Genomic DNA, 26807 nt, shown 5'->3' with positions numbered 1-26807 from the left:
CTCGATTTAATTGTCACACTTCTTCCACAATCCTCTGTGGAGGGTAAATAAATAAAATAACATATTCTTCTATAGACCAGTGGGTGGCGCTAATATACAAAATACCTTATATGAAAGTAGGCACGGTTGCAACCTGTGGAATGTTACTTTCCAAAATCCCATTCGTGTAAGTGTAAATTCTCTGTAAAAGCAGGAGAAAGAGATGAGTATTATAGTTAGCATCGTCCTTTTGTTTTAATGTCATAATAATGAATAGTTTTTGTTTTGATTTTCAACACTCCTGTTGAATTTTATATATTGACCACACGGGCATCACCAGCATTCACAATTTGTATGACCCAAAACATTTACTACAAATCCATATTAATAACGTGATCTGACATATATAACACTTGCTCCTCTTACTAATTAACAGTCATAATAAAAAGATTTGTTTTGTAAATGGGATTTACAGTTTAAAATGTTTGAAAAAGTATGTCCAATGGAATTACTGAACATTTTGAACTGTGGCTTTGCTAACGAGAAAATTAAGCTTTAAAGCATCATCACCCTGAAGAAAATGTATCATAGCAACAGCACAATATTTATGTAATTGTCAAGCAAATTTTCAACAATATATTCTTAATAATATTACTGTCGAAATGAAATGACTGCATGTGATTAAAGAGTAAATATGCACCCTGTTATATTAGTTTCCCCTCCTCAGTCAAAATATCGTCATCTCATTCAATTACGCTGGTGTGAAATTCAAACTCTTTTGAGTAATGACAGAGCTGCAGAAAGAACAGGTTCAAAACGGGATTTTCAAATCTCCTTTGTTCATTTGAATGAGGCACAGTATTAGTCTCATTCAGCAAACGGAACAACTCTTTTAATTGGTCATATGAATTTGACTCATTTTCAGATAGAAAAAACTCAAGTAACTTTGCTTCTATGGTAAATTGAACATGCTCACTGAGGATACGCATCTTAATCAATGAAGGGAACCAAACAAAAAAACAGCTCAATAGACTGGCAGTCAAGGTGACGGTTGCGATGGTGGCTTACATTAGTTCTGCTATTAGCGGAAAGGGACGAAAACCAGCTGCTTCCTCTGACACACACACACACACACACACACACACACACACACACACACACACACACACACACACACACACACACACACACACACACACACACACACACACACACACACACACACACACACACACACACACACACACACACACACACACACACACACACACACACACACACACACACACACACACACACACACACACACACACACACACACATACACACATACACATACACATACACATACACACACAATAACAATAACAATAACAACATCACACACAAGGGATTGATCGTCCATAGAAATTATTTATAGACAATTCAATGAAAGTCAAGTCATATTTGATAAATTAATTAAACCTGTTTCACAAAAGTCTTGTTTACATTAAGCTAAACAACCTGCTCTGCCCATGTGTGCAACTTCTATGACAAATAAAGTTGTCGTTAGCACAGAATTGAAGTTTGTGGTTATCACTTCGCATCACTTTTGTTTCAGTCTTGTTTCGCTCTTATTTCTTGCTGCAATTTTAGTGGTTCCAAAGTTGCTAGTTTACATATTTTAGGACTCACTTTGAATCTTTGTTCAAAGCTAATGAGTCCAGCTATTATTATGTCCAGGTAGATTTCTGTCCTTTGTAACAAATGATGGCTGAAATGTGATTGGTTAACATGCTTAAATACGAAAACACACATCTGGAAGCAGTACAACAGGGAGAAAGCAATGAAAGGAAGCTGAAAGACAATTTGGAATCGTTTTACAAGATTTATGGACAAATATAATTAATCAATCTGTGATTCAGCTATTTTAGGTCAGCAGAGAAGGTTTTGCAGGCCCTGACGGCCTGCCATTGCTGCAGACATACTGGATGAAGTTTGCATCTTTTAGGCCGAACATTTTGTGTTTGAACAAAGACCTGCAATGGCAGTAAAAGGATGAGCACAAAGTCATCTGGAAATTGTAAACTGGAATATTGGAGATGTCAAAAACTCACATTTACTGATTGACTGACTTCAAGTTATAAACGGTATGTGGTATGTGAAGTCAACTCGTTGATAAGTACAAATTGGCTCAGAGCAGTATTATGATCGAAGTAAGCGTTTAGCCAAAGTACCATACTTAAAAAAATTTGTTTGGATTTACTGTACACCATTTTATTATTTCAAGTAGCTGCACACACTAAACATAAATGTTTTTCAGGTGGATCCAGATGATTTTATTTTGTGTAACAACTTGAAAAGATAAAAAAGAATAACTTGTACGCACCTTATTCAAAAGATCAGCTGATTAGCAATTTGCGAAGAAACAAAAAAAAAAAAATCAATGCAGAAAATCTCATCTTCCTCAACATCAGAATTGTAAAATGTCTTTCATTCTTTCATAAACGTGATTCAATATTCTTGAGGTACACTGCAATACTGTACAAAAATATTAGCATTAAAATATATTACTATTGTAACCACAAGTATAAAGCTTGCACAGTTAGTACTACTACTACTACTACTACTACTACTACTACTACTACTAGTATTACTACTACTATCCTGTGACTGCAAAGTGACCTTGAGAGTTTTGAAAGGCGCTTATAAATGAAATTTATTATTATTATTATTATTATTATTATTATTATTATTATTATTATTAGTATTAGTAGTAGTAGTAGTAGTCGTAGTAGTAGTAGTAGTATTAGTATTATTATTACTACTACGACTTGTCACGTTCTGGTCGGCGACCAACGGGTGGCGCTGTAGGGCCCCTCCTGCAGCTGCACAGGTGTTGGTTGTTTCAATCACTGGCAGTTTCGAGGACTCGAGGCAGACCATTCGGTGTCGGTGTCGGGTCATTGTATTTGTTTCATCCAGTCAGGTTTTATTCATCTTTTCAAATTTTACTCATGGTTTTGTTTGCTACTTTGTTGTTTGAGATTTTGTTACTGCTGACTTTGTTTTAATACAATTTGTCAAATACACCCCGATGCCTCCCTCCTGCCTGCTATTTTGGGATCCACAACCATCCACCACCTCACAAACCGTGACACTACTACTAGATATTATTTTTTTTTTACTGTTTGAATACAATGTACATCATATTTCAGGAACAGTGAAGGAATGTCCTTTAAGTGTGCAGACTTGAGGTGCAATGAAGCTGTCATGTGAGCTGGCCTGAGTGGTGGACAAGGCGACAACGCTGGGTGGAGGTGAGTGGGGATGGCTGGGAGAGGGGGGGCTGAAGGGGGAGAAGGAAGCACGACTCCCCGGGACGGCTCTCATGATTGGGGGGGAAACATCTGACTTTGTCCCGCGCGGGCGGCAGATGGTGGGCTGCGGCGGGACCAGAAAGAGGGAGGGGCGTGGGGGGGCACTGTCATTGTGACATTGTCCCGGCCAATGAGACGACAATAGACTGAGGGGGAAAGAATCAGGCAAAACTTGATGGTTTAAACAAGAAAAAGGGAGGGAACGTGATATATAGCGTTTTATTATTATTTTTTTGCTTCTCTTTTTATCAGGCACTGATCTTGTTTCTATGAGGAACGCGTGAAGAGTTCTTTGAAGAGGTAACAGTCATTACTGTGTGAGGCGGATGAACCTGCTGATGATGCACATTCAGCGCTCGCTGTTGAATTTTAACGAGTACTGGGTATATTTTGAAATTAAATTAGATAGCAATGTAATATTAATAATAATACTTTTATTACTGTCCGTCTGTCTACAGGTACAAATGAAGCCAAACATGATTTGCGCGTACGTGTTTTGAGCGTGTAAAGTTAGTGTAAATATCAGGCAGCGGATGCTGAACGTGGCAGCGGTCCAAATAACGGGACGCACTTTCCACCAATGAGAGCATCCATTGCAACATACGGCACCGAAGCCCCTCCTTCTCCACTCTCCATCCTCATTCATGGTTCACCACAGTGGTTCGCTGTTAGCCCTCTGGCCCTCGGACCAACTGTTTGGATGCGAGCTGCTCGGTTGCATTGACAACCAAAACAGACTCACAATTTTGTGCGGCAGGAATTAGTTGAGCCGAACAGATGAGTGCTGGCGCTGTCCTCGGAACATGATTGAAAACAGTGCTGGGATCTATTTATTCACATCTTCGCACGCTTAGACGAAAGTGCGAGTGGATTTCACATCGAGACACCCTCAAAAACATCACACTTTATCAGCAACCTTAACCTTGAAAGATCTTTCCTTCTCAATTTCTTACTGCGCATTGGAGGAGCGCGGCGCATATTTCGGAGTGTGTTGCGCTATTTGGTGTTTTTGGTCTCCGGCTGACTTTTTGTTGAGTTTCAAAAAGTGCACCCACCGCTCAGGACAGGTTTTAAATGTTCGGGATCCAGGAGCATTTGATGCGAGAAGTGAGCGGATTAAAAGAGAGAAGTCTTGGAGAGGAGATGGATCCAGTCCGCTCTTGGGTGCGTAATGTCGGCGTGGTGGATGCCAACGTCGCTGCGCAAAGGTACTGTTCATCTGTTCTCATTTATAGCGTATGCTTAATTATCATCTGCCAATATAGAGAAATTTGTTAAAAGTGCCTAGATTATATCTTTCTATTGAAAAAGCGCCGTAAACGTGTTGGGAAATCTTACCCGTCTTCTCTCAAAAGCCTGCATGAAAATAATTTTTAAAAGTAAAGACATACAATACAGTGTCGGATAAATGACAACCGATTTTAGGGATAATGTGCACACAGGCATAAAGGGGAACTGATCATGAACAATATCGTCACATATACTTTTCCAAGTCACAAAGTGGAAAATGAAGCACAAATACAAAATGTTTTAATGACTTTTCCGACAGGCGCATCCATTTGTTTGATTCACAAACAAACAAACAAACAAACAAACAAAAAACACCAACAGCATTTTGAATCTGTGTTGGTAGAGTCATGTTTGAATTGCTGTAGAAACGAATTTTGTACATTCCGTGATTAAAAAAGTTTAGAGAAGCAACGACAGGTCTCAAAATCAAACATCAAACTTTGTGCTGAAAAAATATTAAGTAAGAATGGAGGTAATGCACTGGTAGTTTATATATATATATATATATATATATATATATATATATATATATATATATATATATATATATATATATATATATATATATATATATATATATATATATGTGTGTCCGTATTTTATAGTTTGAAATATATAGATAAAATAGGTCTACTCTTACAATGTTGCAGGAAAGAAAATAGATTTGAGTGAAATGCAAGTAAACGGATATACATTAAGTATGCAGGAATATTTTAGTTTAGTTTACATCTTCCTCTTTCTTTATTTGTATGGCATAATAATAATAACACAAACAGCAATAATGATAATTAAAATACTACTACTACTACCACTAATAATAATAATAATAATAATAATAATAATAATAATAATAATAATAATTCTTCTACTACTACTAATACTATTACTACTACTACTACTACTTCTACTATTATTAAACTAATGAGAACAATAATGATAATAATAATAATACAACTGGTTTGTTATTTTGCATGTTTCAGCAAAATTTGAACATGTTTGTGAAAGCTGCAATGTTGTATTGGTATACTACTTTCAAACTTTGATTTGGAGAAATATGCATTTAATGAAGTGGAACTAAATCTTAAATTGAGAACTACCTTATGATGACACATTTGTAATATTTTAATACTAACAGCAGTAACAATTAGTAACAATTTGTTGTGCATCTTGAAAGAAATCTGATTTTATTTGGCCTTTGAAGAATTACAGTATGAGGAACCCGACTTCAATGTAATTGTAAAGTCCACCATTGCTTTTGTGCAAATAGCACGATGGGTGTGACGTGATGACCCCCGGAAAAAGTTGTCATGTCAGTCTAACGGAGTGCACACCTGTATGTTGATCCCCAGTGGAGTGGCCCTGTCCAGAGCTCACTTTGAGAAGCAGCCTCCTTCCAATCTGCGCAAGTCCAACTTCTTCCACTTTGTGCTGGCGCTCTACGACCGACACGGGCAGCCTGTGGAAGTGGAGAGGACCGCCTTTGTGGACTTTGTGGAGCACGACAAGGTGTGTGAGGGTTTCATTCTCAAAGTATATTTTCCCACCGCGCCTCACCAAAGATATGCACGGCCCTCAAATGGCAGCAAAAATACGCGATAAGAGAGCTGAGCTCAAAACCAGTTGCTGCTCTTGATGTTCAGTGCCCGCGTGGAACAGCTGACGGCTTCATGCTTACACAAGCTCTGTATCCCCCTCAGTAAGCTGATGATGTGGGATTGAAAAAGAATATCTAATGAGTAATTAGCAGCGTGCCTCATTAGAAGGAGGAGGCCACCGCTATGTATGCATTTATTTATTTTTTACGTGCAAATGATTCCCACTCCTGTTAAGTTATCCGTTGAGGGCTAATCATCAAAGTGTCTTCTTAAAACAGCACTGTGGGGCAGCGGGCGAATTCCTCAGGTTGGCCAAGTGGGACATGAACATCGACGAGTGCAGTGGAGAAAAGTCAAAATGGACTCTGGCCTCATGTCCACTGTTGACAGACGCTTGAGCCGAGTGTGAGCCCGTCGGTGGCTCCCAACATCTTGTCAAGTTAGGGTTGCTGAGAATGTCAGGGGTGGTGTGTGCGCCAATGCCAGAGTTGAAAGCTGTCAGCGTGTGCCAGTGGGTTCATTTTCTGCATGGTTACCCTGGCATCTGTTTTGGCTTTGTAATTATGCCGAGGTAGAGCGGCGATGGCATGACAAAATAAACAATCCCCTGTTGATATTGATCAAACATACAAAGGTAGTCATCAATCTATCTGCTGATATGACAAACCAAAGGTTTCCTTTCCCATTTCCCCAACTTATCTTCTTGCATCTTAATTTGCCCTCTTCTTCTTCCCCCTTTTCCCAGTTTCTCTTCTCCCCCAGCCTTCTTGTTCTTCTTCCCTTGCTCTCATCTTTGAGATGCCTCCTGGGTTATTGGACCAGAGAGCATTCCTTTGAGACCACTTAGAAAGACCAGTAGAGGTAGAAGACGAGAAAGAGAGGGGGAGCAAGAGAGGTAGTGGGGGGCTGGAGGCAAGTAGAAGCGTAGCGCAAAGGAAGTTTTCCCGTCAAGGTCGACCGCTGCTCATTCTCACACGCACTACGGTCAAACACACTTGTCGCGCTCCCAACTTCTCCGCCAGCCAATCTCAGGGCTCTTCCTTGGTGTTTGTATGAGACACGCCGCTCTCGGCCCTCTCCGATGAGGAGATGTGACCCAAGGTTAAGCATTGAGCTTATGGCAACAACACATATAATGTAGAGCCCTGTGATCTCAGCGCCGTTTCCGGAGAAGGTCGAACGGCAGGATTTGGAGAGATTGGCTTTGTGTTTAACAGTGTCCCTAACGTGCTTAACGACATGCTCTGCGTGGGTGTGTGTGTGTGTGTGTGTGTGTGTGTGTGTGTGGGTGTGTCTTTCTAAGGAGCAGACGGGAGAAAAGACCAACAATGGCACTCACTACAAGCTCCAGCTCCTCTACAGCAACGGTAAGAGAAAGTGAACACATACATTTAAAATGATCAGACAGTGAAGATAATGGCAAACTGTCAGAAATGAAATTACAGTAGGAGCCCTTTTTTGTCTCTCAAGTTACAACATTCATCTACCGAAAGCTGCTGTATATTTCCAAAATTTAAAAAGAAAGCATCACAGCACTAAATCTCTTCCCATGACGTGCCAGCCCAGTGACAAAGAGTGATTGACCTTTACGCTTAATCTATATTGATGAGAAGACAGTATTTCCCGGTGCACAAGACTCACACAAGAGCCTTCATTTTCTTCCAAAGATGACCCAGCGCCTTATATGCAGGTGCGCCTTATATGTGAAGTAATATTGAGCCATAACAGGTCTCGCAACTACTGTCAGCAGCCACTGACTCTGTTTTCCCCTGTAGAAGTCGTGCGTTACCCCAGCCTTTACTGTACTGCCTGATAATGTGGTGTGCCTTCATTGAAGGTGCGTGCACCTTATACTCCAGTGCGCCTTATATATGTAACTTTTTTCAAAATACACCCTTCATTGGAGGTGCGCCTTATAAACCGGTATGCCTTATACACCGGAAAATATGGATGGATGGATGGATGGATGGATATGCCTTTATTAGTCTCACAGTGGAGAAATTTCCATTTCACAGCAGCAAAGTGATGAAAGGAATGAAAGTAGAAAAACAAAAATACATGAGCTGCTGGAAAGGCAGCCACTCTCGCGGCGCCGTCTTGAAGTCAAAAGAACAACAAAAAAAAAAAAAAAATTGAAAATGGTGACCTTTTCTTCCTTCAACATACTTGATTCAAAAGGTCAGGATAAATGGCAGGCTTATGTGGCGGTTGCTGATGAAAATCATCCCACAGCCCCACCCTCAAAAATGTCCATCCATTCATTACCGTACCGCTTATTCCTCATTAGGATAGCAGGGGGTGCTGAAGCCTATCCCTATCCCCTTTGGGTAGGAGGCGGGGGACACCCTGAATTGCTTGCCAGTCAATCGCTGGGCACACGTCGACAAACAACAGTCACTCTCATACTCTCACCTAGGGACAATTTGGAGTGGTCAATCTGCCTGCCATGCATGTTTTTGGAGCGTGGGAGTAAACCGCAGGACCCGGAGAAAACCCACGCAGGCCCGGGGAGAACATGCAACTCCACACAGGGAGGCCTGAGCAGGATGCGAACCGGCAATATTGGCACATTGAAGCCGGCGTGCTAACCACTCAACTTCCGGGCCGCCCTCAAAATTGTGTTGCAAGTTCGCGCAGTTCCTCTGTACCTCGAATTACGAGTGCCCCAATTGATGTTTTTTCAAGTTACTTGATGCAATTTTCATTTTCTATTGCTAAAATTTGTGATCTAGTCGACTTTCAGATAGTCTGCCGATCAGGTTAAGTGGAATACAATTAAAAAAAAGAGCAACAGCCCCATTTCTATTGAATGTGACAAAGAGTAAAAAACAAACAAAAGGAGAACGCTTGCTGAGAACTAAACAGGAAACCAAAACTCACACCCAGATGCTCACACCCAAACCAACCGGACAAGTTTCAGACACTCACTAAAATAGAAATAAATGTACTGTCATTTTCAGTTGTACATAATTAAAATGTGGAAAACCAATGCTATTTCACCCTCTTTTTCAAATGTATATTAGTTGAACACATTTTGATCATGTGGAACCGGTGTGCATGTTGATGTTTCGCATCGCTAATAGTTTCCTCACACATCAATTATTGAAATGTCAATAAAATCCTAAATATGAAAACCAAAAAAATGAAAATTGGTTCATAATCTGTTAAGGGTGAAAAAATCAACACCTTTGATGGCAACCTACCTGACAAGCCATAGCACACATTCTGCACTCATGAAGAAATTTAGTCAACTCGTCGGGTTTACTCTTGCGCAGTGACATTTAAAGCTCAAAGTCAATTCATTACTCGTCAACATTATTGGCAACCAATTGACTGAGAACTTAGAATTCACTTTTCTGTTGCCATTAATTTGTTTCATGGAGCAGTGAAATATGTCAATGCGGTCAACATGATGACAGTCTTCACATGTCAGTGCATGTCCAGCGGTGTGAAAATAAAATGGTTGCAAATGAGAATAGCAGGCAATCTCACAAGATGAAGAACAATGGTAAAGAGTTCGTCCAGTGGCCTGAAAAGCCACAATGTACTGTCAATAATGTCTCATCTCATCTCATTTTCCGTACCGCTTATTCCTCATTAGGGTCGCGGGGGTTGCTGGAGCCTATCTCAGCTGTCTTCGGGCACGAGGCGGGGGACACCCTGAATTGGTTGCCAGCCAATCGCAGGGCACACAAAGACATACAACAGTCACTCTCACACTCACACCTAGGGACAATTTTGGAGTGGTCAATCTGCCTGCCATGCATATTTTTGGAGTGTGGGAGGAAACCGGAGGACCCGGAGAAAACCCACGCGGGTCCGGGGAGAACATGCAAACTCCACACAGGGAGGTCGGACCGGGACGCGAACCGGCGACCTCTGCACTGTGAAGCCGGTGTGCTAACCACTCGACTACCGGGCCGCCCCTGTCAATAATGTGTACTCTGAAAAAAAGAAGTTTGTTTAATGCTTTTAATTTTATTTCCTAATGTGGTAATGTGATATTTTTTTGAGTGAATGTAAAACCGAAATAGTCAAAGTCAAAGTCAAAGTCAGCTTTATTGTCAAATATGCTAATATGCATGACATACAGCACAGATGAAATTACTGTCCTCTCGGACCCAGCATGCAAGGCACTTATAATTACTTAACAAACATAAACATGAAAACGCCAATTTGCCGGGAGAGGGGAGCCGCTGCGTGTTCACGCGCCGCCATCTTGGGGGGGAAAAAAATTTGAAAAAAATAACAAATATGACAACCCAAAGACACAGAGTCATTCATTCTTCAGGACTTGCTGTACCCTCTTTGTGATGACATGAAGCAGTTCTAGTTGAAAGAGGAGAGGATCAAAGCATCCATGTCAGCAGTGGATCAGGGACGTCATGGTGGAATTTGTACGTCTACTACAAGCTAAATGTTACATCTGGATCCAGATAATTTTGTTTCGTTGAACCATTTAACACAATTTTTTAACATTGTCAGCGAGTTGCTTGTTCTGTAGCCACAAAGGGACATAAGTCTTCTTGTGCCGGTCCCAAGCTCGGATAAATACAAAGGGTTGTGTCAGGAAGGGCATCCGACGTAAAAGCCTGGCCGAAACAAACATGCGGATCTAACCTCTAAAGACGGAGGACACTGATTTGCTGTGGCGACCCCTTGAAGGGAAAAGCTGAAAGTAAAAGAAGAAGAAGGCACCAATAACAAAAACTTTTATTTATTTCACAATATGAACCGACCATCATCACAATTATATTTTTATCAGAACACTTGTCGCATGTATAAGGACACAAAAAATAGACAGTGAGCACAACCACTTGAAAAATATACAAGTCTGTCTTCAAATACATCAAAAACACCAGTGAAACAGAAACAGTGTAAGAGTGTTTAATTTTTATGGGAGCCGAGTTATGACATATTGCCATCTCGGACACTCCAGAACTCAAAGATCAGTCATATAAAGAACACTCCAACCATACTTCAATTGTGTTTCCCACATCACATTACGGATACAGGGAGAAATTTGCTTCCCATGAGCAACCACTGCCCCTACTCTGCCATCACAGTGGCACCCATGGGAGAGAAGATAAAAGACATGTTCTCCGGCAACCCCCTTGTACAGCACACACGCGCACACACACACACACACACGCACACGCACACACGCGCACGCGCACACTAAGATCACTTCCTCTTCATCCCCTTCCCTATATATATATATATATATATATATATATATATATATATATATATATATATATATATAAAAATCCTCGTCTCACCCACCATGGGTGGTGTCTGTCCCCATTTCAGCTCGGGTCCTCTACCAGAGGCCAGGAAGCTTGAGGGTTCTGCGCAGTATCCGTGCTGTTCCCAGCACTGCGCTTTTCTGGACCGAGATATCCGATGTTGTTCCCGGGATCTGTTGCAACCACTCGTCGAGTTTGGGGGTCACTGCCCCAAGTGCTCCGACCACCACAGGCACGACTGTCACCTTTACCTTCCAGGCTCTCTCCAGCTCCTCTCTGAGCCCTTGGTATTTCTCGAGTTTCTCATGTTCCTTCTTTCTGATGTTCCCATCACTCGGGACCGCTACATCCACGACAACGGCTTTCCTTTCCCCTTTATCTATGACCACGATATCTGGTTGGTTGGCCATTACCATCTTGTCAGTCTGTATCTGGAAGTCCCACAGGATTTTTGCTCGGTCATTCTCCACCACCTTGGGAGGTGTTTCCCATTTTGACCTTGGGGTTTCCAGTCCATACTCCGCACAGATGTTTCGGTACACTATGCCAGCCACCTGGTTATGGCGCTCCATGTAGGCTTTCCCTGCCAGCATCTTACACCCTGCAGTTACGTGTTGGATTGTCTCAGGTGCCTCTTTGCAGAACCTACACCTTGGGTCTTGTCTGGTGTGGTATATCCCTGCCTCTATGGCTCTGGTGTTCAGGGCCTGCTCTTGGGCAGCCAGGATGAGTGCCTCTGTGCTGTCCTTTAGGCCAGCCCTCTCTAGCCACTGATAGGACTTCTTGAGATCAGCCACTTCTGCTATGGTTCGGTGGTACATCCCGTGTAGGGGCTTTTCCTCCCATGATTGTCCCTCTTCCAGCACCTCATCCTCTGTTCCCCATTGACTGAGACATTCTCTGAGTACATCATCCGTTGGAGCCTTCTCTTTGATGTATTCATGGAGCTTGGATGTTTCATCCTGGACAGTGGCTCTCACACTCACTAGTCCCCGGCCTCCTTCCTTACGGCTTGTGTACAGTCTCAGGGTGCTGGACTTGGGATGGAACCCTCCGTGCATGGTGAGGAGTTTTCGGGTCTTAACATCCGTGGTCTGAATCTCTTCCTTTGGCCACCTTATTATTCCTGCAGGGTATCTGATCACTGGCAGGGCATAACTGTTTATTGCCCGGGTCTTGTTCTTGCCATTGAGCTGGCTTCTGAGGACTTGCCTCACCCGCTGGAGGTATTTGGTCGTAGCCGCTTTCCTTGTTGCTAATTCGAGGTTGCCATTGGCCTGTGGTATACCGAGGTACTTGTGTATATATATATATATATATATATATATATATATATATATACAGAGAGAGAGAGAGAGACAGAAACAGAGAGCGAGGCAGAGAGAGAGAGAGAGAGATAAAGAGAGTGAGAGAACGACAGAGAGAGAGACAGAGAGAGAGTGAGACTGAGAGAGAGTGAGAGAACGACAGAGAGAGAGACATAGACTGAGAGAGAGAGAGAGAGAGAGAGAGAGAGAGAGAGAGACAGAGAGAGAGAGAGAGAGAGAGATTTTTTTTCAAGAAAGAGATAACTCTTTCACCTCCAATTAAATGAAACCGGTCAAGCTGGTCATTGTAGTTCCAGCTGTCGCCATGCATAAGAATATGTCATCACGTTTGATAGATTGTGAGAGAATGGCTGTAAATTCTGTTCTCAAAAAGAAGATAGCTAATAATGATCAAACATGAAATAACTTCCAAATCCCCCAGAAACCATCAGAGAGAAAATATGAGGTGCATGCCAATCGTATTTCTCCATCTTGTTTGGAGAGAGTTCAATCTTGTGTATATTTTTTTTTCTATTGAGGGGGTGACCATGGGGGATAAGAGTTTGATCATAAATCTTTTATTTCCAACCACCCCCAGTACAGTTCAAAGAATTGGAGAGTTGAGGTTTTATATCACTGTTTGGACCAGCTGAAGTCTTATTCTATGGCGGGCATACAGATAAAAGGGACAGTGTCAACATATTTGTGGAAACGTTTTGTCCCCCGTCCAATTTCCAAGTTATTATCCAACAGAAACAACATTTCTAATTGTTTTGGACACTTGGGATAAACTGCAGTTGCAGCCTGGTAGTTGAGTGGTGAGCATGGCAACTTCACAGTGCAGAGGTCACCAGTTTGCGTCCCGGAGAGTGACTGGTTGTTTGTCTCTGTGTACCCTGCGATCGACTGGCGACCAATTCAGGGTTTTCCCCGCCTCGTGCACAAAGATGGCTGGGATAGGCTACAGCACCCGTCTCCGCGACCCTCGTGAGGATTAACCGGTCTGGAAAAGGGATGAATGGATGGATAAACTGGAAGAAGCTGGATATGGTGTAATCTCATGCTGGCTATATTAAAACCATTTAATTTTACAAATCCAAATGTTAGATGACTCAGCGTTTTTTTTCCTGACCATAGAGTGCATTTAATCAATAAGCACGTGGTCGCTGTTGAGTGATCATTTTTATTTTTTCAGATGAATCCCTTCTGCGGTAATTAATTGTAAAACTTGCTTATCATAACATGGATAGGTATGAGTAAAAGAGTTCAGTGATTCTAAGATATTAATAACAAACATCTCTTTTTGTGCAGGGGTCCGTACGGAGCAAGATCTCTATGCGCGACTTATCGACTCAGTCACAAAACAGGTTGGTGAGCTCTGGTTTCCGAATGAAATTCAGCTTTCAAAGGAATGATGTGATTTGATATGAAATCGACATATCTTGTCTACCCTACACCCTTACAGCCGATATCATACGAGGGCCAAAACAAAAATCCTGAAATGTGCAGAGTTCTGCTCACTCACGAGGTCATGTGCAGGTGAGTGGTATTCACCTCATGCTATTTCTCTTTCTCTGACACGCACACACACACACACACACACACACACACACACACACACACACACACACACACACACACACACACACACACACACACACACACGCACGCACACACACACACACACGCACACGCACACGCACGCACACACACAAACATGGAGACGGAGATATTTGGCTCCTTCGGTGTCCAAATGTTTTGAGGGTCATGTCAGGCACAGCCTGTGGTGGTAACAGCCCAGCGTTGAAATAAAGTTTTAGAAAAACAGCTGAAAAAAATCTTTAAAAAGGTTTCAAAAATTCAATTTTCAACACCGCTCATCCTGAACAGGATCGCAGGTGATTGCTGGAGTCTATCCCAGCTTACTGGTTGTCAGTCAGTCACAAGAAATACATACAACTATAATTCAAATATGGATTTGTATGTATCCTTGGAGAAATGCTGTCTTCTTAATATAAAAGAAATCCCGAAAGCTTTAATCCATCCATCCATTTCCCAGACTGCTTTATCCTCATTGAGGGCCCGCGGGAGGGTGCTGCATGGAGCCTATCCCGGCCGTCTTTGGGCAGCAGGTGGGGGACAACCTGAACCGGTTACCAGCCAATTCCAGACAGAGACAAACAACCATTCACTCTCACAATTCCAAATACTTTAGTTATATGGTTGGAGCGGTGCAAAATCAGAAGTTAATAATAATAATAATAATAATAATAATAATAATAATAATAATAATAATAATAGATTTTAAGTAGATCACACTTACCAGCAGCAATAAAATGTTCCATATTTTCGGGTGTATAAGGCACACCGGAGTATAATGCACAGACCCAATGATGATGTATTTTCAATATTTTTCCATATATAAGGCGCATTGGACTATCAATGAATGAAAAAAATTTACAAAATACAATATATGAATAGAATATATGAACATATAAAAGTTTTCCAAATAAAGTATAAGGCATACCACATTACAAGACGCTACAGTACAGGCTGGGTTACGCGCTACTTCTATAGGGGGAAATGGAGTTGGTGGCTGCTGACAGTAGTTGCGGCTCAATATTACTTTACATGCAAGGCGCACCAGCGTATATGTCGCAGGGTCATTGTTTAAAGTAAATGAAGGCTTTTGGTGCGCCTTATATACCGGAAAATACGGTAATACAACAGAGCAGTCAACAAATATATTCGCATAAAATCCGTCAAAAGCTGTTTTTGAAAATGAAGGTGTAGCATATGTCACACTGCTACAGAATGTTGCGACAGGTCGAAAAGCAGCGGTGACGTCACGACCGCAGGTACACTAAGATGGTGGCACAATAAACACGTTGACAAAGCAACTCTCCTCTCTCATTCCTCCGGACATAACATTGGCGACGAAGATGGACTTCCACGCAGCACCCCTCCCCTCGTTCCTCGCGCTCCCCGGTGAGCCACCAGTCCCGTGGTCCCGTTGGTATGACTCGTTTACGACGTTTCTGACGGCGATCGGACTAAACGAGGCAAGCGAAGCACGCCGAACGGCTATGCTAATACACAGTTTAGGTAGTGAGGGGCAGCGCATTTTTCGCTCTCTTGGACCCGCGCAGAAATACGGGGATTGTGTCACTTTATTGGCCCGACATTTCGCCCCACCTCAGGGCGTGATTGTCCGGCGGATTACCTTCCGTCAACGACGGCAACGAACAGGCGAGTCGGTACACCACTACGTTGCCGACTTGCGGTGTTTAGCGGGCCTCTGTAAATTCGGCCGCTTGGAGGAGGAAATGATTAGGGATCAACTCGCCGAGCACACGATTAATCCCAAACTACGGGAGAAACTGTTATTGTCCCCTGACGACCTCCCACTATCGAAGGCTGTGGAAATGGCGTTTCAATTGGAGAACGCAGCACAATTAACGGCTCGGTTCGTGAACCCACCCACACCTTCACACTCTCCTGCGTTGGCACAGATTGTTGCTCCAACCCCTCCACTCCCAGACGCCACCTTCACCTACGACTCCACCGCTACATACGACGGTGCCGAGATAAATGTGGCCAGACGTCAAGGGGCCGATGCACGCACGCCTTGTGCCAACTGTGGGTCAGCCTCGCATCCCACACGTGCGCCCACTTGCAGAGCCACCGGACAACAATGCCAACGCTGCGGGAAGATGAATCATTTCGCAAGGATGTGCCGCTCTGCTCCCACCTTCACCTACGACCGTACCGAGATAAATGTCGTCAGACATCAACGGGCCAACACACGCAGACCTTGTGCCAACTGTGGGTCTGCCTGGCACCCCACACGCGCGCCAACTTGCAAAGCCATTGGACAGAGATGCCAGCACTGCAGAAGGAGGAACCACTTCGCCAGGATGTGCCGCTCTGCTCCCACGTCAACATACCCGCCACGCCGCTCACCAGACCAGCCGAGGCGAACCACCATCCACTGCGTGGGCTCGCGCGCCAAGCCATTCAAGTGGTGCACAGTGGAACTGGATGAAGTGAGCTTACCACTCCTGCTCGACACGGCAGTCTCCAGGTCACTGTTGAACGTGTCCACAGTTCGACGGCTATTTCCTCATCTCCAGATCGAGGCCAACGCTGAGGACTTGTTTGGCTATGGCCAAACTAAGATTGGTATGGTGGGCACTGCCACCTTCACAGTGCGCTATGGCTCGAGGACTCTCCCCCCCTTCACCTTCCAAATATCCCGTCATGGCGCCAACCTCTTGGGCTTGGACTTGTTTTGTGCACTCGGCTTTTCTATCTCTGACAATGCGGGTGCCACAATTCACCCCCAGGCCAACGGCGGTGGAGAAAGCTCCAACCAAGCAGACGGCCTGCCCTACTCTTCCTCAGCCAGCAGAGGGCCCAACGAGAAGCGCCGGACGAAGCAACGCACACTTACTGTGTCGGACTGGATCCGCATTCGCCGGCCGTGCTGCTCTCACAAATTGGACTCATTCTGGACAGCACCAGTCCAGATTACCGCCCAACTCGGACCGACCACCTTCTGTCTGGCTGAAGGGTCGCGTTGGCATGCCAGCCGCCTAAGGAGAGTGGCGGCACCGACCCCCTCGAACGACTTCTCAGGCAAAGACTACTGACGTCCTGTCACACATCAGAGAACACCGATGGGACGCCTCGAGCGTGGTGAACCAGCCGTGCCTGTGGGGCCAGAGCCTCGGCCAGCTCGCGTTCGCCTTTGCCCTCGGTATTTGGACAATTATCACCGATTTTGAATGTTCAGACCCTCGCCAGTGCTTAGCCTATCGCGTGGCAGAATAACCCACACGGCTAAGCAGGGAAACCGGCAGTCTACCCGGTTTCCCTTGTTACAGAGTGTTTTTGGTTCCTTCAGGGAGGGGGGTAAATGTAGCATATGTCACACTGCTACAGAATGTTGCGACAGGTCGAAAAGCAGCGGTGACGTCACGACCGCAGGTACACTAAGATGGTGGCACAATAAACACGTTGACAAAGCAACTCTCCTCCTCTCATTCCTCCGGACATAACAGAAGGTCTTGAGTTCTTTCTTGAAAGCACCCTGAGGTGATCAAGGAGGACATTTCACAGATTGGGGACTTGAAGGTCCTGTCGCCCCTGCTCTTGAGTTTTGCGCACGTGCAGACAATGCAATTGGCCTGACCATGAGATACAACACTGGTGTCAAATATAAGGTCACAGGGCCACATCAAGCCCACCTCAGTATTTCATGTGGTCCTTAACTGCAAATCAGGGGCTCTATTTTCGTGCAATTTTGTGGTCAGAATTTGTCTAAGATCGAGAGTTTGTTATTTCTGAAAAGAGCGTGCAGAAAAAGGCCTTTTCCGCCAATGTGTTTTTCCACAAAAACAGCCAACTTTTTTTCCGCCAGTCATTACTGTTAAAATTGGCGTACGAGATGAATAAATTCTTGAAGGGAGAGAAAGGAAACTGATTTGCTTGAGTCCCTCCGGAAGTTCAAAGCATGGAAACAATGTTCAGAAGGAAACCTCCATTGGGGGACAATGTCATGTTGGCCAAGAAGATCACAAATCTCAGCTGTGAAGTGGCTACTTGAAGTCAGACCTTCCACCCTGCTGACATGTTGGATGTCACACGTCTCCCTGGACCCTGATTAAATCAGCAGTGACGTGCAGTTCATGGGTGGTGAGGCACTGACGTCATCAGAGTCAGATTTACAAACATGAACTCCACAGAGTAGCTTATTCACCATTTGATTGGTAACAGTTAACATGCTTTGTTTAAAATAATAATAATAATAATAATAATAATAATAATAATAATAATAATAATAATAATAATAATAATAATACATGTCATTTATAAGCGCCTTTCGAAATTCTCAAGGTCACTTTACAGTCACAGAATGTCATGTCAGCATTCTTTATAGACTGTATACACACTATAGCATCGAAAAAAAGAATTAAAAAAACCTTATCGTGTTACCTTTACGAATAAATGAAGTCCAAGTCTCTCTGTGTCAATGCAGATCACTGCCAGTGAAGAAAGTCGTACTTGATCAGTCCTGTTCCGACTGCATGTTTTCAGCCTTTTGTGCTGAGAATGAGTGCTCCACTGATGCTGGAGTAGCTGGAACAGTGAGCATGAGCTGGAGCAACTTTGTCGCTTCAGGAATAGTTTCAATTAGATCCTTCTTGGCCAAAAAGCTTAGAAGCTGTCCAGGAGATTTACATTCATCCCTCACCGTTCGTGAGCTGTCCAGTCCGGTGTTGGTCTTCCTTTAATTATTATCTCCTGCTTCGATTGAAAATCCAGTTTAGAAAATTCTTTCAATTTAGATATGTAATCCATCATTCTGAAAATAATGTCAAGCAACACGAAAAAAATGACTGGATGGTTGCACTTAACTTGCTAACTGTTTACTGCAGCTTGTTGTCACTAATTCTATTATTCTGCAGCCGAGGAGGTGCAAGAAGAATCTCTAATCACCAGCGCCCCCTGGCATGAGGCAGGAGAACTGTGTGCCTCACCTATGCACACAGTTTTGATAAAAATAAAATAAAATAAAATAAAATAAAATAAAATAAACACTGTAGTACAGTGTTTATTATGTACAGTGACTGTACATTATATACACCAGCTAAACTGCAGAAATTTAAAAGCTTTTGAACACTTTAATCGCGTTATGCAGAGGGACAGCAATGCGGTCTCACTGCAGAGCAAGCCAGCACAGTTAGCATAGTGATTGCGCAATCCATGGTGAGGCTCAGCCGACTGCTGCCTCACCGCTCATCTCCACTTAGTATATTTGAACGGTAAATGTGAAAATTCAGCGATTTTGAAAAAAAAAAAAAAAAATGGTGAAGTTAAATGGAAAAGAATGTTAAAGTACAAATCACTAAATAAATATAACTGTTTAATTTATGTTGTCATTTGATATTTCCATGATGACAGGTGAGGCACAGCCTCCCCTGACTGCACGCCACTGTAAATCAGCCCAACACATGTTACATAACATGCACTAATACATAGATGTGATCACAGCAGGCATTAAGTTTAGTGAAGTTTAAGCCACCAAATTGTCAAAGGGAACATCATTGAAGACCAGATTGCCCAGGCATGGTGCAGAAGGGTCTGCCAAATTCCCAAACCGGCAATAAGATCCTTGTGGCATCACGAGTATCATGACACACCAGTTTTTTTTTCTGTGAGAGACAGCCGTGCCATCTACGAGTATGGAGCCCATGAGCTTTGACAGTTGACATGTTCCATACTGCCAACATTTGAAATCTGAGATATATTGCAGGATTATTTTTTAAATACCAAACCACTTTGTGAAATAACGCTGGCTTCTTTATTCAAATGAGTTGTCCATCATCTTGTTTTGTGTTGTTGCCCATTATGTAATAATATGACGAAGCATACATTTCGAGTATTTCGTAGTACAGTCATAAATATAATCTGTTGAACAGCAAAAATATATTTGAACAAGAAAGTCAATGAAAGCTTCACACAAACACAGGTATGATGCGCTAAATCTTGAATTTAAAAAAATATCACCAATCCCCAATCTTTCGTTTTTCACACACTGTAAATGATTTGTAATAACAACCCCCACACCCCACTTCAAGTAACTATAAGCAGCATGTTGTCAGCCAGTGCACTGATGAAAAGGTTTCTTCATCTATACTTCTTTGAAGGTGTCGGAGGTTTCGCTCCTAAAGTTGTGCTGGTAACTCTGGCCCTTTATATATCCCTAATGGACAGAGGTGGCGGTGCCAGACTTCTGCTCTAAGGTAACCACCACCTCTGTGAGGAGCGAAACGTACGACACCTTCAAAGAAGTACAAATGACCACTGAAGAATCCTTTTCATCTATGGACCACTCCTGTACGACTGAGAGCCTACACAGATGGACAGCCAGTGCACTGCAGTTGCACGGAGAGACGACAGCTGACATAACCAGAAGTGCTTAAGTGCACCGTTATTACAGTTCCTTCATCAAATTGACACTGCAGGAATGAACCGAGACAGCATGTTTGAACTTTGTAAGTGTGTGATGAGTGACATATTCCGCAAGTGGAGCTGTTATCGGAGAGGGGTCAACTTGAAGCCCCTGTGTGCTCCATATCACTTGGGTTGGAAAATAACGACAGAATAATAGCGCGCTTTCTAAAGGTAATGGGTAAACACGGGTGTGTGTATCAAGAGTAAACGGAGAGCTGAGTGGGCCACTGACCCAGAGTTGGAGGGCAGCAGCAGGGAATGGATGGGGGACTTAGATGAAGTGGGCTGTGCCATTGTCTTGCCAGCAGATGCCCGAATGTGACTCACAGCTGGCTAATAACAGAGCCGAAGAGGCAGAGGGCAAGCGTCACAGCTGGGGAGTGAGGCCGTCTGACAGGGGGGTGGAGGGGGGCAGGGCAGGGCCAAGCTGGGACACGAGAGGGATGAGGCGAGGTGTAGGGGTGGCAGATGGTAAAGGGTGGGGGCACTTTTGTTATGCAGTGAAGGGGACTTTGGGGCGGGAGGGGGGAAGGGGGGGTGACCAGCAGGCTCCTCGGACAGGATTGCTGACGAATGGTCGTGTGTGTGTGTGCGCATGTGTGTGCGTGGGGGTCGAATTTGATTTCGGAATCAATGTGACAGATTGGCTGGCTGCCTTTTCACTTTTGAATGGTCTCTCACTGTTTGTAGGGTATGTTGTTGTACCTTTTCTTCCTCCTCTATTCTTTTGTCCCCTCCTCCCCTCCTCTCTCATGCCTCCTTTGTGTTACGCTGGATGTTGGTGGACTGCAGAGTCTGGGCCTGTGAACAAATGACGGCTCCTCCTATTTAAATTGCTTATTTTGCTCGCTGACTTTTCCTTCTTGTTGTCTTTTCTGTCCCATTAATTGCCCACTCAGCCGCTGTTGTGAGAAGAAGAGTTGTGGTAACCGAAATGAGACGCCTTCTGACCCAGTCATCATTGACAGGTAAGGAGCTCCAATATAGTACACAACCCATGCACATGGAAAGATATTGCTCTTTTGGGTGAATTTCACTGCTCACAACCCACTTTTGCATTTCCACCCTACCCTGTTACACTGTACTAGGTTGGATAAAGCAGCGTTGGTTAGTCCCAATGCAGAGCAATGATTGCATAGTGACTATAAAAATAGATCCATCACAAGAGGTCATTATAAAGATTAAAATTGCTGCTTAAGCCTATTGCTTGAAATGGCATCTAAGGTATCAATTCAACACTATTTTTTATTGTGGTCTGATTTGCACAGCATGATTCATGGTAGATATGAGTATTTAAAACAGTTTTTTAGAGTGAAGCCCTACATTCGTGGAAATATAATCTTTTCTTATAAATTAAATGTATCATTATTATTATTATTATTCATCCTCGACATCCACCTGTGTACAAGAATTTGTGACTTTCACGTTGTGTATTGTTTGGGGGTTCAACAGCCTTGAGATATAGGTTGCAAGCCATTTTATTTTTGTATTTTTATTTGTATTTTTTTAATTTTTGCTTTGACTTGCGAATCAACCACTTGGGCTTTTGCTTTGAACTCTACTCAACTCACTTCACATTAAGCAGCAGTTGGCAAGGAGTGAATCATTCTGGGAAAAAAAATCCTCACATTTTTTTATTGACACACCAAGTTCAAGCTTACTGTCAAAATAAACATAAAACCTAGCCAATTATACTTTGTGTATTTAAAACAACTTCATAGCCTTTCAGGCAGCTCAATGCCCTAAGCCCGAGTTCTCAAATTTAACTGATGTGGGGTACAGCAGGAGCCACTAGAACAGGGGTCGGGAACCTATGGCTTGCGAGCCATATATGGCTCTTTTGGTGATTGCATCTGGCTCGCCGCTAAACTAAAAACATATTCTCGCTTTTTCGCTGTTCATTTCCTGTTTGGGCTGCAGTTGGCGGAAAGCGCAATTTTGATCGGATGATACTGGCTGTTCATGTTGAAACAGGTAAACACCCCTTTTAAATAAGCCCGATGAGTAAACAAAATGACAAGTATTGTACACGTCAGGTTGAATGGACCGAAGGATTCGCCTTTGTGGAGAGAAAAGGTTCTGATTCTAATTTGCAATGAAACAATACCATAGATGAAACAGTCGAATGTTAGTGGCACTTTGACAAACCCCATGCTAACGTTCGCATCAATATACTTCTGCGAGAGACAGCAGAAAGCAAGTGTGGATGCCAATGAGCCGTGTGCAGGCTAGCCTGCAGTAATTCGCGTATGGACCCGGCAAGTTGACTTTCATTCCTATCATTTGGATGGATTTTTACCAATCATGAGGAACAGAAAAATCATTCATGTTAATGGTGAGTACTATCACAAAGTTATTTTAAATACTGTCAGACATTCTGACATTTTGTTGAAAAGTGGCTGCGCGTGCGTGCATGCGTGTTTGTGTGTGTGTGTGTGTGTGTGTGTGTGTGCATGCGTGTGTCTGTGTGTATGTGGGTGTGCGTGTGTGTGGCTCTCACTGAAAAACATTTCTAAATATTTTACTTTTATGGCTCTCTTAGTCAAAAAGGTTCGCAACCCCTGCACTAGACGTATAGGACAAAAAGGGGTTCAAGTGTTCAAAAAAAAATCAACAAATCAATAGTCTCTTAATAACAGTTCAGAATCTTTATGACAGATGGTGACACAGGTTCAATTGGCATAGTCCTCCGCATATCTTTGCAATTGAGTCATGACACTTTACTTTTCACCTAAGAATATCATGAGTCTAAGCTACAGCCTGCACATGATACAAAAAGTAACAATGCTCCACCTCCGCCCCTCCCACACTGACATAAACACAAAAAATGCCCATGGCAATGACATTGCAAAAATGTGGGGGTTGCACGAACATTAAACTTTGATGTCAAGTGGAGAATGAGGAAAATATAATTCTGCATGCTACAAATTGCCGTGTTTTCCCCAAATTTGCAAGTTTCCCCATTGTGGGACTATTAAAGGCTTTCTGATTTTGATTATTTCTGATTTAACGTTTATTGCAATCAATGCAATGTCTTTTAATGTCACTGGTGATCAAAGAGGGTGCACCTGACTTGATGAAGTGTGACAAATAGTTTATTTTCACATTTTGGAGAGGGCTATTTTTCCTCATCAAATCACACTATCATTTTTAAAATGGATTTATTTATATATTTATTTATTTAGTTATCTATACATTTATTTTATTTTATTTATTTTTCCTGGTGGAGAAGACGGGAATAGATGGGAATAATGTCTTTTCCATTCATTTCAATGGGAAAAGATGATTCGAGACGCAAATGTTTTGAATTATGAGTACGGTGACGGATCACAGATTGCTACAAAAACGCTTTGATGCTAAGATAAGGCGTAGACATTTGCTATGTAGTATACCTTTACAGCGTCAATTCATACTGAGCGTTTTTGATACGTCACTTGCTTTGGATTTTATTAGATTGCACAGATGTATGTACCTAATAATGTACCATGCGCGCCAAATCTAGCAGACATTTAAACAGCTTCTTCCCCCAAGCCATTAACTCTTTGAACAGTAGCCCAAATTGAACTGTATAGTGCGTCTTTGCAATTTTTTTTGATGATGATACTAGTGCAGCGTGTTCGACCGGAAACAAATTCCTTGTGTGTTCTACATACTTGGCAATAAAGATGATTCTGATTCTGATAAAGTGTTCACTAAGGGTTGAATTATGATGGATGTCTGTTCAGATCTCAAACAAGACCAGTTGCACCTGAGACCACCCCACCAAACACACATTAATCTTCATCTGAGAATCATGCGTATGGTTCATATCTGCGCGCCGACTCACATATGTAGTCGGTGTTCAGCCTGACCGCCACTTATCACACTTTAACCGGCGCAGTAATCAGAGTGTGTGAAGGCCCTCATATTCGAGCGATTTTGGGGTTTTCACGGAGTCTGTCAGCAGAGTGATGAATGGTCATAAGCAAGAATACTTGATTTGCGATGTCATCGGTGCAACCTTCATTGGCCGTCCCTCCTGCCACACCTCCTCTCCTTCCGTCTTCCTTTCAGTCCCACTTTCACAACAATTGTGGAGAAAACACTCACTTCATTTATGTCAAGGACCCTTTTCTTCCTCTTCTCAGTTCAAGCTGGCTGCCTGTTGACAGTATGTCTCCCAGGAGTTCTGCTCAGGATATTTTTCATATCATGGAAAAACTAGGCTGTTGTCTTTTCAGTGTTCCCAGAATGCCTGGGAGCAGCTGTTTTTCTCATTATTCTCTCTCAACGTCCCATCCCATATACACTTCCTCCTTACATGCCTTTAACCTCAATTTAAGTGACTCCACAGCCTGCTGCGGAGAGAGCGACTCATGTATACAGTACAGTATTTCCATGGTGAGCGTTGTGGGATTTTATGACTGATTTAAGCCGAATCGTTGACCTCTGGTCCTTTCTAACCGCTCGGGGAACATCCCTTCCTGGTGGGTGTCTCTCCCTCTTGACCAGCCTGCAAAATCCTGTCCTCTGGGAGCAGCCCATTAGGCGCTGTAGTTAATTTCTGATAAACCCAAGCGAATTTGGTGTGTTCCATTTGATTTTCCCTTCCGTGCATTTTCTCACTTCCCTGTATGTCGGCACGCCGCATTCTTGGGAGAAAGAAAGAAATGGGAGCATTTGGCATTTGCATGCACAGGAATAAAGGTATGTTCTCGTGTGTATGTTTTTGGAAAGTCACACGTTTATTTTTGTATATGCGATTGTATATGTGTCTCAGTGACCCCTACTCTGACCTTTTTCCCCCAGTCTCCGCGTGGATCTTAAATAATTCATGTGTGTGTGTGTGTGTGCGTGTGTGTGTGTGCATGTGTGTGTGTGTGTGTGCATGTGTGTGTTCTCGTGGGAAGGGGGTGGGGGGTAGTCTGTTTCTGTGGTTCCAGTAATCAGCCTCCTGCTTCCAGCCCCAACACCTGTTCTCCAATTAACATGCAGCGCGCAGGGGCCCGCTTCCCGTCCGTTGCCCATGATGCTTTCCACCCTTTTCTTCCTCCCTTTGCCTTGTTCTCATCTTCTCCCATCCACTCTTCTTGTTCTCCTGCATGTCTTCAGCCTAACGCACGCTTACATAGCACTTCACCCTCTATTACCTAATTCCTTTTCTTTTTTTTCTCAATTGAGTAAGCATCTCAGTAAACACCCCTCCCTTTTCCGTTGGCCTGTCTAATTTTACCATAATTAGGCAGTGTCATGAGGACAACTAACCAAGCACAAGGTAGTTTGCAATTCCCCAAATGGCCCCAAACCCCCACTTTTCTAATCTCCTTTCCATATTGTTTCAGTTTTCCCTCCCCCCTTCTCCTGCTGCGGCCGTCACCACACCTCCTGCCCCCTTCTCCCCCTAATCCCGAGTTGAGTGAAAAGAGAACGAGATCACATCTGATCCGTGAGGAGGGGTGGAAGGACGGATGGGGGGGGGGGGTGCGGGGAAGAAGAAGGCGCAAAGCGATGACTCTCCAGTTGTCCGAGGGAGAAGATGATTTAATAGGCCGCTTGCCTGCTGTGGCGAATAATTTTACAATTGTCTAATCTTAACTCGAGCCAACTCTTCGATACGCTTCTCAGCCCAGTGTGACGTCTCAGTTTGAGGATCGGCACTTATCTTTGACCGATAGACACTGTTGCTCACTGATTGGTGCGACGACCGATCGATGGAGAGATAGATTGACTCCTTGGGGCACATCACTGTAAATCTTTGCTAATTCTTCTCATCGCGTGTTCTGTAAACGAATCATTCTTCACATCTTTTGGTTCTTAATTGACTGCTGGATTTGAGTTCCTGAACCTACACGTTCAGTGGATATCGAAACAGAACAGATGTTTCTGAAAAACCTGATTGTTCTGACGTGCATCCGGGGCTGGGAGGCCATCGGGAATTTTGGAAAACCGGTGTTTTCCTGGGTCGGTCTTGGCCATCGGCAGCCGTCCACCTCCCTCGTCAGCAATTAAGTTTCAGCGTGTGATGGCTGC

General features: G+C 43.3%; 1 protein-coding gene across 4 annotated transcripts in view; it reads left to right on the top strand.

Moving 5' to 3' along the window:
• The first annotated feature begins 3548 nt into the window (after window positions 1-3548).
• The window catches only part of ebf2 (EBF transcription factor 2), a 47207-nt gene continuing 23948 nt past the window's right edge, over window positions 3549-26807 (top strand). For 2 of the 4 annotated variants that reach the window (XM_088994442.1, XM_088994439.1), the window contains exons 1-6: window positions 3549-4546; window positions 5978-6134; window positions 7533-7590; window positions 14091-14146; window positions 14245-14318; window positions 21698-21766. In XM_088994442.1, coding sequence (XP_088850568.1) covers window positions 4413-4546; window positions 5978-6134; window positions 7533-7590; window positions 14091-14146; window positions 14245-14318; window positions 21698-21766 — 548 coding nt within the window. In that variant the 5' untranslated portion in view covers window positions 3549-4412. Of the gene's footprint in view, window positions 4547-5977; window positions 6135-7526; window positions 7591-14090; window positions 14147-14244; window positions 14319-21697; window positions 21767-26807 lie in introns of all 4 variants that reach the window. The other 2 variants (XM_088994441.1, XM_088994438.1) reach the window with 1 other exon arrangement.

Source organism: Hippocampus bargibanti, linkage group LG04, assembly GCF_051943395.1.
Source record: "Hippocampus bargibanti isolate YZ-2025 linkage group LG04, ASM5194339v1, whole genome shotgun sequence".
In the NCBI taxonomy this organism is placed as follows: Eukaryota; Metazoa; Chordata; class Actinopteri; order Syngnathiformes; family Syngnathidae; genus Hippocampus; species Hippocampus bargibanti.
This window is presented reverse-complemented; position numbering and strand designations above follow the sequence as displayed.